General features: G+C 42.4%; 1 protein-coding gene across 1 annotated transcript in view; it reads left to right on the top strand.

The window, feature by feature from the left end:
• The window catches only part of PRDM6 (PR/SET domain 6), a 104557-nt gene that overhangs the window by 59250 nt on the left and 31552 nt on the right, over positions 1–13755 (top strand). The window contains exon 3 of the mRNA XM_037509454.2: positions 11057–11184. Coding sequence (XP_037365351.1) covers positions 11057–11184 — 128 coding nt within the window. The remainder of the gene's footprint in view (positions 1–11056; positions 11185–13755) is intronic.

The following is a 13755-nucleotide window of genomic DNA, read 5'->3' as shown; positions in this document are numbered from 1 at the left end:
TTAAGAGAGGCTCCTCGAACTACCACACGATGAAGAGCAACACCTTTTCTTCAATCATAGAGGTATCCTGCTTCTTAACTTTGCATAGCAAAAATGGTTTGGAGTTACTCTTTCATGTAAATGGCTGTGGGGCTGTTTGTTATTCACAAGCCACAAAATATCACACCTCTGCCTCCTGATTCAGGAATCTCACCTAACATTTCCATCCACCATGGCAAGCTGTGTATTTTATTTTATTTATTTATTTTAAAGATTTATTTATTTATGCATACAAGAACTAGGTACAGGCCAGATGTGCCTGTGGTGAGAAGATTCCCCAGAGACAGAGCGGGGAACAGAACAGGCAGACTGACTGAAATACACTGCTGAGGGGAGCAACGGGCAAGTCAGGAGAGGTATCCTGCACCATGTGGGTAGCTCCCTGGTCGACCTGGAATTGAACTCGTGCTGCAGAGGCTGTGGGTAGTTTCACAGTGCTGTGCTTAACCCCCTGTACCACCAGGGAGGCCCAGCAAGCTGTATATTTTCTACTGGCTTTCTCAAATTGCTAATGTACTTGATTAGGGAAACCCTAGTTTTCTGAGTTATACTGGGAAAAGGGGATATATAAAGACACTGTGACAATAGGCAGAGGGGATCTGAAAAACCATCTTTTTGTCTGTTCTTTCTCCATCCCTGCATGTGCTATAAGAGGATTTAAAACAATGCTGGATTCTAAGGTCTAAACTAGGAAGCTCCCAGAAACCCCTTCTTGGATCTTTTCTGTGCTAATTTGTTTTAATTGAGGTAAATTTAGTTTACCACATAGTATAGGCTTCAGAGCTATATTCACCTCAGCAACTATATATTTCATGCCACGCCCACCACTAGATGTCTAGTTACCATTCCCCCGTAACCTATCAGCCCTTCTGCTTATTCCAGACCCTCTGATAACCACTATTCTCTTGTAAGAGTCCAAGTATTTGTTTTTATTTTGCTTGCTGGAATGTGCTTTTTTTTTTTTTTTAATCCCTTTATATTCCACACATGGGTGGAATCATACAGTGTTTGTTTTTCTCCTTCTGACTTAACTCATTTAGCATAATCCCTCATGGTCCACCCATGTTGTCACAAATGGCAAATTTTCTTCTTTTTCATGGCTGAGTAGTAGTTCATTGCGCATATCCTATGTCTCCCTAATCTGCTTATCTGTTGTTGGGCACTTGGGTTGTTTCCACATCTTAACTATATCTTAACTATTGTGAATAGTTCTGCAGTGAACATAAAGGTGCTGAAAATGTTTTTTTTTTTTTAATTCTTTGGGTAAACACCCAAAAGTAAAATGACTGGATCACATGTTAGATGCATTTTTAATTTTTTTAGGGCCTCCACATTGTTTTCCTTAGTGAGTCCACCGATTTCCATCCCCTCTATGGGAATCATCCTGTGATATCATCATTTGATGTTCATCTTTATATTTCATAGACTTCAAAAAAGTTAGGCTCAAGGAGGATATAGTATCTTCTTTTTTAAATTTTTTTAAAAAGGATTTATTTTTTTACACAAGCACTATGGTACAACCCAGAGGCGTGGGAGGATGAAAGAATTCATCAGACACAGAGCGGGAAGCAGAAAAGGCAGATGGACCAAAAACACTGCTGAGGGGAGCAGTGGGCAAGACAGGAGAGGTCTGCCACACCATGTGGGTAGCTTCCTGGGTGGCTGGGAATTGAACCTATGCTACAGAGGTTGCGGACAGCCCCACAGGGCTGCACTCAACATGCTGTGCCATCGGGGAGGCCCCTGTAATATCTTCTTTTAAAAACCCTACTTGTTAGTACTTAGAATAAAGTTTTCAGTTGCATTTTGTGGTGATACCTTCTTAAGCTTTGAATGAAACCTAAGTTCTTTAGGAAGCTATAGAATCATTCTGAGACTTCAGCTCACTTCACTTTAGTCAGTTTTGAGTTCTTCCTACATCCTGGGACCTGTGGTAGATTTTTTTTTTTAAAGATTGCTTTATTTTTATACAAGAGCTGGGGTACAGGCCAGAGGTGCGGGAGAGTGAGAGGATTCACCAGAGACGGAGCAGGGAGCAGAACAGGCAGACGACTGAAGTACACTGCTGAGGGGAGCATCGGATGCAACAGGAGAGGTCTGCTGTGCTATGTGGGAATCTCCCTGGCCGGCTTGGAATCAAACCCGTGCTACAGAGCCTGCGGACAGCTTCACGGCGCTGCAGTCTACCCGCTGTGCCACCAGGGAGGCTCACCTGTGGTAGATGTTTGGACAACAAAATAGGCTCCCTTTCAGCTGGTTGGTGCAAATTGAAGCAGACGGGCATTTCAGCACAAATCCAAGTGCTGGTGTTGAGGCCTTGACTCAGGGATGCGCTAAGGTGAGGAAATATGGGCGCAGGAGCCTGAAAATCTTACCTGAAAATCAGCTGATTCCTCATATAAAACATTTGTATCCACTTTTTTTTTTCCCTTCCGTATCCAAATTCAGGAACCCAGGTTCTTGGAGGAACAGATGAAAGTGAAAGTTGTAACCCTAGTTCCTTTTGCTTGAAGTCTTTGGTTTTTTGCACGATACTGAGGGGATTCCATAAAGTGAGGGAACACTGAGTGGACTCCCAGATGTGGAAGCAGAGGGAGGGAAGGTGACGGAGGAATCCTGGAGGCTCTGTCCCTGACTAGCAGTCTCATTGTCCCTAACTTTTGGAGGTTCCATTTCCTGTGTATAAACAGGTCATGTTGGAACAGATGGTCTCGGACTTTCCTGGGCTCTTAATTTAGCCAAAGTACTCAGCATTCCAGCAGAAGAATTGGTCTCTGAAATCTTCAGAGAGGTCTCCTGCCACGTTCTACCCATGGGTCACCCACTGCACTGCAGGCACTGGATGATGTCTTAGGAGCTGCCTCTCAGAGCAAGGGTGAGAGTAGTTAAAATGGTGGGGTAGCTAGTTTTTTTAATATGTGCCATTCTCACTGGTATAACGTAGTATTTCATTGTAGTTTTGATTTGCATTTCCCTGATTACAAGTGATGTTGAACATTTTTTCATATGCCTGTTGGCCATTTGCATTTCCTCTTTGGAGAAGTTTCTTTTTAGCTCTTCTGCCCATTTTTTAACTGGATTATAGCAGCACTATTTATAATAGCTAAGCTATGGAAACAACCCAAATGCCCAAAAATAGATGACTGGATCAAGAAGATGTGGTACATACACAACATGGAATATTACTCAGCAATCAAAAAAGATAAACACAAGCAATTTGCAGCAACATGGATGGAGCTGGAAGGGATCATGCTCAGCAAACTAAGCCAGAAAGAAAAAGAAAAATACTGGATGGTCTCACTCATAGCAGGAATCTAGAAAAGCTAAATAAGGAACCAGGAAAAAGACTAATTATAATAAAGTAAAAATTAAAAAAAATTGATGGTGGGGTGCTTATCTGTGCATTTTCAATTTTTATAGTGGATCAGGAGAACATACTTATTACCTGTTTTTGTAGCACAATTATACACTTCACTTTTTTAAGTTAAAACGGATTCTTTGTTTTAAAAGATCATTGAAAGCCTCTGCTGAGTTACAAATGAAAAAAATGAACTCTCTTTTCCTCTCTCCTGTTCCCTGTCAAACTACTGATGATGGCTTGGGGCAGCACAGGAGTGATGAGAGTTTGCAATGTTTCCAGACTAGCAGTTCAAAGAGTCTTCCTTGAAAGTTCCCCTCAGCTGTTATAGACTCATTTCAATGTAAAGAAAATTCCTTTGCAACTGGTATTGCAAAGTTAAATGACCAAACAGGTAAACCAGTTAGGGAAGTAAGGAGCCTGTAGGACAATAGGGAGTAGTAGAGACTGTGGGGAAATGGAAAATCACATAACCCATATAACAGGGAACCACCTCTTTTTCTCAGTCTAGTGAATTATTGCCAGAAATTTAGGACCCATCTTTTGATTTTTTTTCAATAAAAATTAGAGATGAGGTTATATTTACAAATTTCTTAAATTCTGCATGGGAAGAATAAAGTGACCTGATTGCTTAAATTCAACCTGAGAGCCATTGGTTGAAGCTAAAGCTAAACCTAGCTTTAGCGAAGCAGGTTGCTCAGAGCTACCAATATACACCAACTCCTATAATTCAGATGTTTGTTTTGCTTTTATACTAAAATGGATCTAAGTTAGTTCCTCTTTACATTGTTTTTATGATTATTAATGTAAGTTGGCAACATTCATAAATGAGAAAACCTTTAACAAACCATTCGTGACCAGTGTTTATAACACAAAACCCTGCATTTTTTTTTTCTCCTGCTATTCTCATTTAAAGTAAATCATTGTTCTTGCAGAATTAGATTGTGGGAGCAAAGGGTGCTTTGTGATAACTAGCAATGCAGAAAAACTCTTTCGCTGGTTTTATATGTGGTTTGTAGTGAGTAAGAAGTTGTGTGATCCTTTTTTCAAACACCTCTGTGGTGTACCAGTAAACGTTATGGGATTGAAAAGTGTACAAATTCCCCTAAAAAGGTAAGATATTACTCTTCCCTAAAGTTATCTTTCTATTCCTGTTGATACAAGATAAAAGAGAAAGTGCAGACCAAAAGCAGTGGTTTGAAAATGGCAATTGCAACAATCACAAAAATCAGTGGCTGATAATGCACTAATATATATTACAAATACTTTCCCAGGTGGATAACACAGATACAGCTTTTAACCTTGGGTTAGATAGTCAACCTCTCTGTTTTAGCAATGCATGCTAGAATGGAAGTACAAAGAAATAATTGGCTAGACTTTTTTTTAATTGTTCTTTGATTTTATTAAAGAAAAAAGTCAGAAAAGCGTAAAGTATGTTATACAAATGGCATTTTTACAGGCCATTAAAATAGTGAATATTTGCTAACACTTTGCCCTATTTATTTTAATTTTTTTTTTGAGAAATGAAGCATTTCAGACAAAATATTAGTTCCTTTCATTCCAGAGGCCAGTCTGCTGATGAAACTATATGCATCCTTCCAATGTGTCTTTTCAGAATTGTGCTAGGTATATAAGTATGAAAACATACTATAAATATTGCAATATACATTGGTATGCAATCTACTAAGAGTGTCCTTTTTAAAAAATTTTTAAAAATTTTATTAATTTTTTTATTTTTATAGTCCCCATACAATTGCACCCCCCTTATTTTGGCCCAAACCCCTCCTTTTCCTGCCCTCCCCCCACCATAGTGTGTCTCTGGTTTATAGTTGTTGATTTTGATTTTCTCTTTCTTATAGTTATTCTTTTTCCTGGTCCCTTATCTAGGTTTTCTAGATTCCTGCTATGAGTGAGACCATCCGGTATTTTTCTTTTTCTTTCTGGCTTATTTCGCTGAGCATGATCCCTTCCAGCACCATCTATGTAGCTGCAAATTGCATTAGTTTATCTTTTTTGATTACTGAGTAATATTTCATTGTGTGTATGTACCACATAAGAGTGTCATTTTTTTATATTTTGAAATGTTAGCAAATGTATATGCACCAGTCTGCCACCTGATTTTTGTATTTAACATTATGGTTTTGATATTTATCTATATCAACTACATCTTTGCATGAAACGGATCTAGTGTATTCATTTTAAGCATTTTATATGACTTTGTTGAATAAATAAACCAGACTCTGGTTATTCTTCTTCTGATAGACATAGCCATTGTATCTGTGACAGTGAATGCCCTGGGACTAGTTTCCTGAGGCACCTGTGTCGCTGTTTCATTGCAGCGATCTCCTGGCGGTGAAGTTACTGAGTCATAGGAGCTCTGTACTGTTGACTCTATTTCAGTATTTCCGAAGTGTTCTCCAACATGACTGCCAGTATAGCCTGTCTTTCTGCAATGCTGGAACTAGATTTGTAAATCAAATATGCCTGTTATGCTTTCCACAATTTCGAGGGTTTTCCATTGCAGAATTTGACCTTTTTTCCCACCAAATGTCCTGTGTCTTTCTTTGCAGATAGTTTCCCTACCTCAAAAGGATCATTTGCTTAACTTCCTTAGAAAGGACAGTGCAAATATTAAAACTATCTCTCTCGTGTTATTTCAGAAAAAAAGCATACAGTTTCAGCCAAACATTGTTTATATTCAGGTGTTTTTTCAGAATGACTCTTAATTTATATTTCACTCTCCTGCCTTCATGCTCACTATTTTAATGAACAGGATTTCTGATCTTTTCGACATTTTTCATTAGCCCTGAAGGGATCGTCAAAACACTTTGTGCCTGATTTTCAATATTTTTCTGCTTATTTTACACCCTTCATTTAAAGGTAATGAAAACCAAATAACGTGGGGTCTTGACCTGACTTCATCTTCTCAAATTCCTTAAGTATTTTATATTTATTAGGTGTCTCACTTAAAATTTCATTTTAGTGTCAGACAAATGAGGATTTCAGTGCAGCCACCAAGAGCAACTTCCTGAACTTGAAAATGTTGCTACTGCTGTAGATAGAAATTTGTTGAAATATTCTCTATTGTTGATGGATAGAAGCACAGGGTCCTTGCTCAGTTATTTGGAGAATTTACTCCCTCCTTTTCTTTTTCTTTTTTTAAATTTTTATTCATTTAGCACTGGTTTGCATCCTCTCCATAATAGAAGGGTAGGATTTCCCCTTCAGGCATTGTTGCCACAGGGCACTCACCACCAAAAAGCAGATCATCCAAGGTTTAATCAGAACAAAGTCGAGCTGGTGATACAGAGTAATAATAGATCCCAGATTAGTACCTCAAGCTCTCCTGAGAAGTCATCTTTAATTCCTACCCAGTATTCACATTTGGATATACTGCTTTCCCTAAATTTATTCTTTATTTATTTAAGATTTATTTATTCATGAATACAAGAACCGGGGTATAGACCAGAGGTGCGAGAGGGTGAGAGGAGACAGAGACAGAGAGGGGAGCAGAACAGGCAGACCAACTGAAATACACTGCTGAGGGAAGCAGTGGGCAAGACAGGAGAGGTCTGCCGCACCATGTGGGTATCTCCCTGGCCGGCCGGGATCAAACTTGTGTTGCAAAGGCTGCAGACAGCTCCATAGTGCTATGCTCAACCGCCTGTGCCACCAGGGAGGCCCTCCCCAAATTCATACTCCTGCCTTGATGGATGAATTGAAATAGGCACCAGTGTCTCTGGGCATATTTGTCTTTTCAGGAAACAAAGAGTTTATTTTACCAAAACTAGTCTTTTTCTAAACATTGGTTTACAGCATGACTATAAATGATGCAGAGGTACAGGGTCATACCTCTGCAGATCTATGTCAGGCCCCCCACTGCCCACAAGACACCTGTAGTCCAGTATATCCATTTGGTTTGGTTGGGCCCAACTCTTTCTTTTGTTTCCTTATATTCCACATATGAGTGAAATCATCCAACATTTTCTTTCTCCTCCTGACTTATTTAACTTAGCAAAATCCCCTCCAGTTCCATCCATGTTGTTGCTAATGCAAGGTTCATCTTTTTTTTTTTTTTTTTTTTTTTTTTTTTAATAGCTTCATGCTTTTATCCCATTGTGAATGTGTATACCACATCTCAATCCACTCATCTGGCTTCGGCACTTAGGCTGAAACACTGGGCTTAAGTGCTAACTCTCAACAGCACAGGCCAGAACCAGTTCAGGATCGTCTTGAGACAAATTTTTGGTCTCCCCAAATAACACTGGTAGGAGGTACTGCCCGTGTTAGTGTGATGAGATCCCTCGTGCTGTGAATCTGTGTTGTCATGACTTGACATAACTGAAACAATTTAATTAGGGAGGGGAGGGAGATTTGGGTGAAACATATAATCAGGTTTGTGGTTCGCAAAGTCACTAGCTACAGTATAGAGGCTAGGTTGGAAGTGCCTGCAGAAGCTGTGGAGAGAGCAGTTAAGAGACTGCTGATTCCTGGGGCCTCTCTGGTGGCGCAGGGGATTAAGACGCAACCTATGAGGCTATCCGCAGTCACTGCAGCACGAGTTTGATCCCCGGCCAGGAAAGTGACTCACATACACAGCAGACCTCTCCTGGCTAGCCCGCTGCTCCCCTCAGCAGTGTATTTCGGTCGATCTGCCTGTTCTGCTCCCCACTCTGTCTCTGGTAGATCCTCTCACCCCTCACACCTCCTCTGGCCTGTATCCCAGTTCTTAAATGCATACATAAATAAATCTTAAAAAAAAAAAGAGAGAGACTGCTGTTTCCTTCAGGGGAGAAAGGAGGCTGTGTGGGCTAAGATGGTGATGGGAGAGGAAAAGTGGATGCACATGAGCAGCAATAGGAGGGTTTGATGAGGACTGAGGGAGAGAACAGTATCAAGGTTGAATGGGTTTCCTCAACTCTGAACTCAGTTATGGGATCTAAATAGATGCATGGAATGTTCTCATGGTCTCGTGTGAAATTGTGTAATATATTGGTATTAACTGGAAGCCTGACCTCATGCCGCGTGATTGATATTTGTGTGATATTTGGGGAAAGCCTGCAATATAGCTGTCTCCTTTTCCTGAAGGCTAGTCACAGTTTCAGCAGGCAGGCAAAAATTACAGCATTCCTGTGGTTGCCATATACTCTGTCAAGTTACTGCTGATAAGAGTGTAGGAAACACATTTTGTACTCATTTGCAAGTGTGGCTGGCAGCAGCTGCTGTTCAAATAAGTTAGCTCAGAAGGTAGCTCCCCCAACATACAAATGTTCCTTGCTGCTGAGGACATTGGCCCAGAGGAGGACCAAACGTCTCAAGATGCTTCGTAATTCTGTTCACCAGCAGCCCTCACACAGGAATTTGTTTCTGGGAGAACAGGGCAGGGGGCTGCTCATCAACATTTTTGACCCCCTTTAAAGGTAAACAGTGGCATTTTGGGAACCGTTGGCTTTGTTCAGTGTCACGGAGGCTGTCAACAGTGGACTCCGGGCTGAGGCTCAGAATCTTTGAACTGGTTTCCAAAAACAAAACGAGATCAACAATAACACAGAGAGATCTAAGCTAAGTAGATGTCTGTCATTTGATTGCTCAAGTAGCAGGTTTATCCACCACACGAAATGTCTCCATTCTCTGCCATCATCCCAAACTAGGAATTTAAAGAAGTCGTTACCCTTAAATATGATATAATCCAGGGGTTTCTTCATCTCTCAGGCTTCACTGAGTATCAGCTGTAATCGCTCTGGCAGGTCAGCCAGTCACAGTCTCTTGAACCATTGTCGTTGGTAGATTAATATGTCTTTTATTTGAAGGGGTTAGAAAATGGGGGGTGGTGGTGGTGCGGGAAGGGGGGTGGAGAGAAATATTGAAAAAAATCCATGTTTTTTTTTTTTTTAAGATTTATTTATTTATTTATACAAGCACAGAAGTGCAGGAGGGTGAGAGAATTCACCAGAGCCAGAGCGGGGAACAGAACAGAACAGGGGAGCAGCAGGCGTGGCAGGAGAGGTCTGTGCGCCATGTGGAACCCTTGCTAGCAGCTGGGGATCGAACCGGTGCTTCAGAGGCTGCGGGCAGCTTCACAGCCCAGTGCTCAACTGCTGTGCCACCAGGGGAGGCCCTCCATGTGGTTTTTAATGACTGGTGATACTAAAAAGAAACTGTCATCTGTATGACTTTTGGCCCCCTTAATAGAAATACTGAACTAAATGATCATACTACTTTCAGGGCCTCAGTGTAACCAGTGAGGTGCTCTGTAAGACATACTCTCCAGGTCTGTTTGGAAAGGCCGATGAACAAGGCATGATTTCCCAGGGTGCCTTGAAAAACCCCTCTACAACCCACTGGGGTCCCACCACTGATTTTATTTGAAAAGATCCAGCCTTATGGTGGTCCTTCTGAAAACTGCCTCCCCCCTCCCTCCACCAGCATCCTAGATGCCCAAAGGACTGGGGATGACCTTCAGGAATTGCAGACCATAAGTGACCCCCTGACCTACCATTCTTCTAGATACTGCATCCCCCCCACAGGCTGCCCTGGCTTCTGGAAGCAGGATCTGTTGCCTCTGATTGTATCAGGTCAGCTAGTTATTTTGCATAACATTTTTGCTTATTGCCCAAGTTGTGGATTTCATGTCCTGAAATGCTGTCTTGAAATAGGAGCTGCTTGCAAAGACCTGAGGCCATCCTTATGAGACTACCCTGAGTTAGGACACTTAAAATCCAGAGGAAATGGTTATTGATTTCCTCCCCTTTTTTGAGGGTCTCCTCCTGTGTTGACTCCTCTCCTAATACCTCAGGTCTTGACAGCTAATGTCCTACATCTTCTGAGAGGTGAGAGACCATTTATTTCATCTGAATTAGAGTCTGCTCTGCCAGTTCTTTTTTTTTAAGATTTATTTGTTAATGCATACAAGAGCTAGGGTACAAGCCAGAGATGCGGGGAGTGAGAGGACTCACCAGAGACAGAGTGGGGAACAGAACAGGCAGATTGACTGAAATACATGTTGAGGGGAGCAGCGGGTGATAAAGGAGAGGTCTGCCTTGCTGTGTGGGTTTCTCCCTGGCCAGCTGGGTATCAAACTCGTGCTGCAGAGGCTGTGGATTCCTACATAGTGTGGTGCTTAACCCCTTGCGCCACCAGGGAGGCCTGCTGTTCTACCAGTTCTTTATGGCACCCTAGCTCTCCAGCTGCCCCCTGCTAGGTGTCACCCAGTTGGTGGAAGAGCGAGTTCCTGCCTCCCCCGATACCTCTGAGCAGTTCTGTGTCTGAGACTAGGGGCCTCTTCTGTGGACGTTCCAACCTCGTCCGTGTGGCCTCTCTCTTCAGCTTGCTTTTGTTTATCCAGCAGCTCATTACTTTAGAGTAGCCTGTCAAAATTGGTTAAATATTCTTTGGGAAACATGGTCACTCACATCCTTGAGATACCACAAGTATGTTTAATCCAGGGAAGATTGGCTTGATAAGAAAAAACGTGATCAACTTGCATCACCAAAACATATTTTCCTGTTATTCCAGTTGCGTTTCCACAAGCATCAGTAAGCACCAGCAAACCTCAGGCCATAAATTTCTGCCGCCGACACATAAAGACACCGAGGGAAGCAGGGAAAATGATTGCTGATGATTCGTTCTAACTACTTGACCTTCTGACCTCTTCTCTAGATTTATGACCAAGATGGGACCTTACAGCACTTTATTGATGGTGGGGAACCTAGTAAGTCGAGCTGGATGAGGTATATCCGGTGTGCAAGGCACTGCGGAGAACAGAATCTAACAGTAGTTCAGTACAGGTAAAGTATATCTTGATTTACCACTTATGGAGCTGAAGCCCTTTGGCTTGCGTATGCAAATCCAGGCTTGCTGCTAGGTTGGAAAAAATCCTGCACAACTTTGCAAGGACTGGCAGAGTTTCTTTTCTTTTCTTTTTCTTCTTCTTTTTTTTTTTTTTGCTAGGTTTCAAAAAACTCCTTAGTTCTTGCAACTGTGATTTTATGAGAATTCAGGATTCAGAACGCTCATAGAAGCATTTCACTAAGTGCCCGTGGTGAAGTGAAGTGACACCCACCTCATTGCCTGAACTTCCAAAACGACCTGAAAGCTCCTGGCAAGCCCAGGGAGAGGGGTGATTCCTGGGGCAGTCCTGTGCATACGCATAAGTAGGAATTCGGAGATTCAGCTCTGGCTCCCTGAGCCTGCAGTCACCTCGGGCTAGCTCCCCGGGGAAGGGTTCCATTTGCACACAGGCACCGGAAGCCAAGAACTGGCAACCTTCCCCAAGCTGTTGTGTTCCTCAGCAGTGAGGGAGCCAGCGTCACCTCTCTTGATCTTTCGAGAGGTGCCAAAGCGCTTGGCTCTGGCTTTGGGTCAAACGAGAACGTTTCAGATGATGAGGTGGTTCCAGAGCACAGAGGAGCCCCGGTTTCCCGACATATTTGGTAACACCCAAAGGCTAAGAAAGCTAACCCCCAGGACCTGGAGTCCTCTTGGGCGGCCTCTGAGGAGCTGAAAACGAGGTGGCTCTCGGACTGAGCCATATCTGCCCGTGCACCTGTTGGCCGAGCTTTTCCATTTTGGGCTAAAGAAGGCTGCAGTTGAGACGAGAGGGCAAGAGCAAATCACGTAGGAAAAACGCCCCACCACCGAGCCTTCTTTTCTCAGAATCCCTCGAAAACATGTGCCATATAAATATATGACCTCAGTTATAAACAGCCATGTTCCCTTTCGAATCAGAAGCAACTGTTTAGCTTTATTAGGCTCCCCAGACACATCAAAGCCTTGTGCTCAGCCCCTTGGAGTCCTGCCTGTGGCTATTTATTTTCCCTTTTTTTTTTTTTTTTTTTGTTTTTAAAAATGAAGCCTTAAAAAAGAAAAAACAACTGAAGCTTTATTCCCCTAAGAGGTTAAGGGCTGCGCAAATCTGGCTGCCTCTCCAAAGATCTCCAATTCAAAAGGAGCGCGTTGGGCCGCTGGTGACTCACTGCCTTGGTTTCCTCTGCAGTTTCATTTCATTAAGTAACGGTTTAAATGAAATCGTGCACAAACGGCGCTGGGGGAGTCGGCCGCGGACAGACTTCGCTCACCTTTATTGCGGCTGCAGGCCTTCCATGAGGTTTTCATGAAACGCCGAGCTAGAAAATTAGTAAAGATGGTGCCAGCCCATTCAGCAAGAGCCAGCTGGGCAGGTTCTGTCAAGAGTCCCCAGGGAACTCCTGAGGCAAATTCTGAATTTGGGCAAAAGGAGACTCACCCCTGGGCGGAAGGTAGGCGGGAGCAAATCACTACCTATCTGTCAATATTAAGTGGATTTTATAGCTCCCCCTTTCATGATGGCTTTTAAACCTCAAGTTCTCTCTGCGATCTGCTTTTGATTACTTCAGATCTTTATAAAACGAACTCCAAAAACACAATTTAAAAAAAAAAACCTGGCATCCATCACCAGCGACCACGTCCAAGAGGAAGAAAATAGAAAAGTTGGACCCCGAAGAGCCAGCCTAATTTTTATTGTACATGAATGTCCTCTTCACAAAAAGTCAGCTGGTTTAGATTCATTCTGTTATGATTTGTAATATCTAAATGGAATTTTCTTCAAAGCGCCCTTGATTGATTGACCCTTAGCTGAACGTTTTGTTTTTATTTTGAGGCTGACAATAATGCTTGTTGGCATGTGCTCAGCTTCAACGGCGTGGGGACGCCACGAAGCTATCTTTATGAGTCATCCAACCACAATACTCAATACATGTCAGCAAAGGAAATATTATCTGAAAAGGGAAAAATCCCTTTGATGTGCTTCAACATGCAGAGATTTCTGCGAGTTTTGGAAGCTCTGCCCGCTTGTAAGGAACGGTGTACGCTTACACATTTTTCTTCCCCCTTTCGGCCTGCTCCGGGCCTCCGAAGACCACCCATTGCTCGAAAACAGTTCTGCTCTTTCAGCGGCAAAGCGTGTCATTTGGGTTTAGCACATTCATTTGCCGGGCGCTGTGTTTATATTAAGGGAAGCCAAACCGAGAGATGAAATGTTACAAGGGTGAAGTACAAAGTAGACTCAATTTTTCTCAACTTAGGAGATGCCAGTGATTTATAGCTCGGCTCCAATTTTGATTTTTTTATGTAGCAGTGGAAAGAATTAATAAAATGCACAGCTCTCAGAGATGTGGAGGGAGGCAGGGTGGTGAGGTCCGGACAACTGGCTGGAGTTTTTGTCAGATATTCATAGAATGTTGGGAAAAACATTGTGCTTAGCTAGCAGTGCCCTCGTGAGACAGAATGGCAGCAAGTTAAGGAAAATAACAAGATAAATGAAATTTTTGCAGCTGCAAGTAAAATATTGAGAATCTGCACTTTTTTATTGATCTTTATGA

Source organism: Talpa occidentalis, unplaced genomic scaffold, assembly GCF_014898055.3.
Source record: "Talpa occidentalis isolate TD23 unplaced genomic scaffold, MPIMG_talOcc4v2.1 talOcc4.13, whole genome shotgun sequence".
NCBI lineage: Eukaryota > Metazoa > Chordata > Mammalia > Eulipotyphla > Talpidae > Talpa > Talpa occidentalis.
This window is presented reverse-complemented; position numbering and strand designations above follow the sequence as displayed.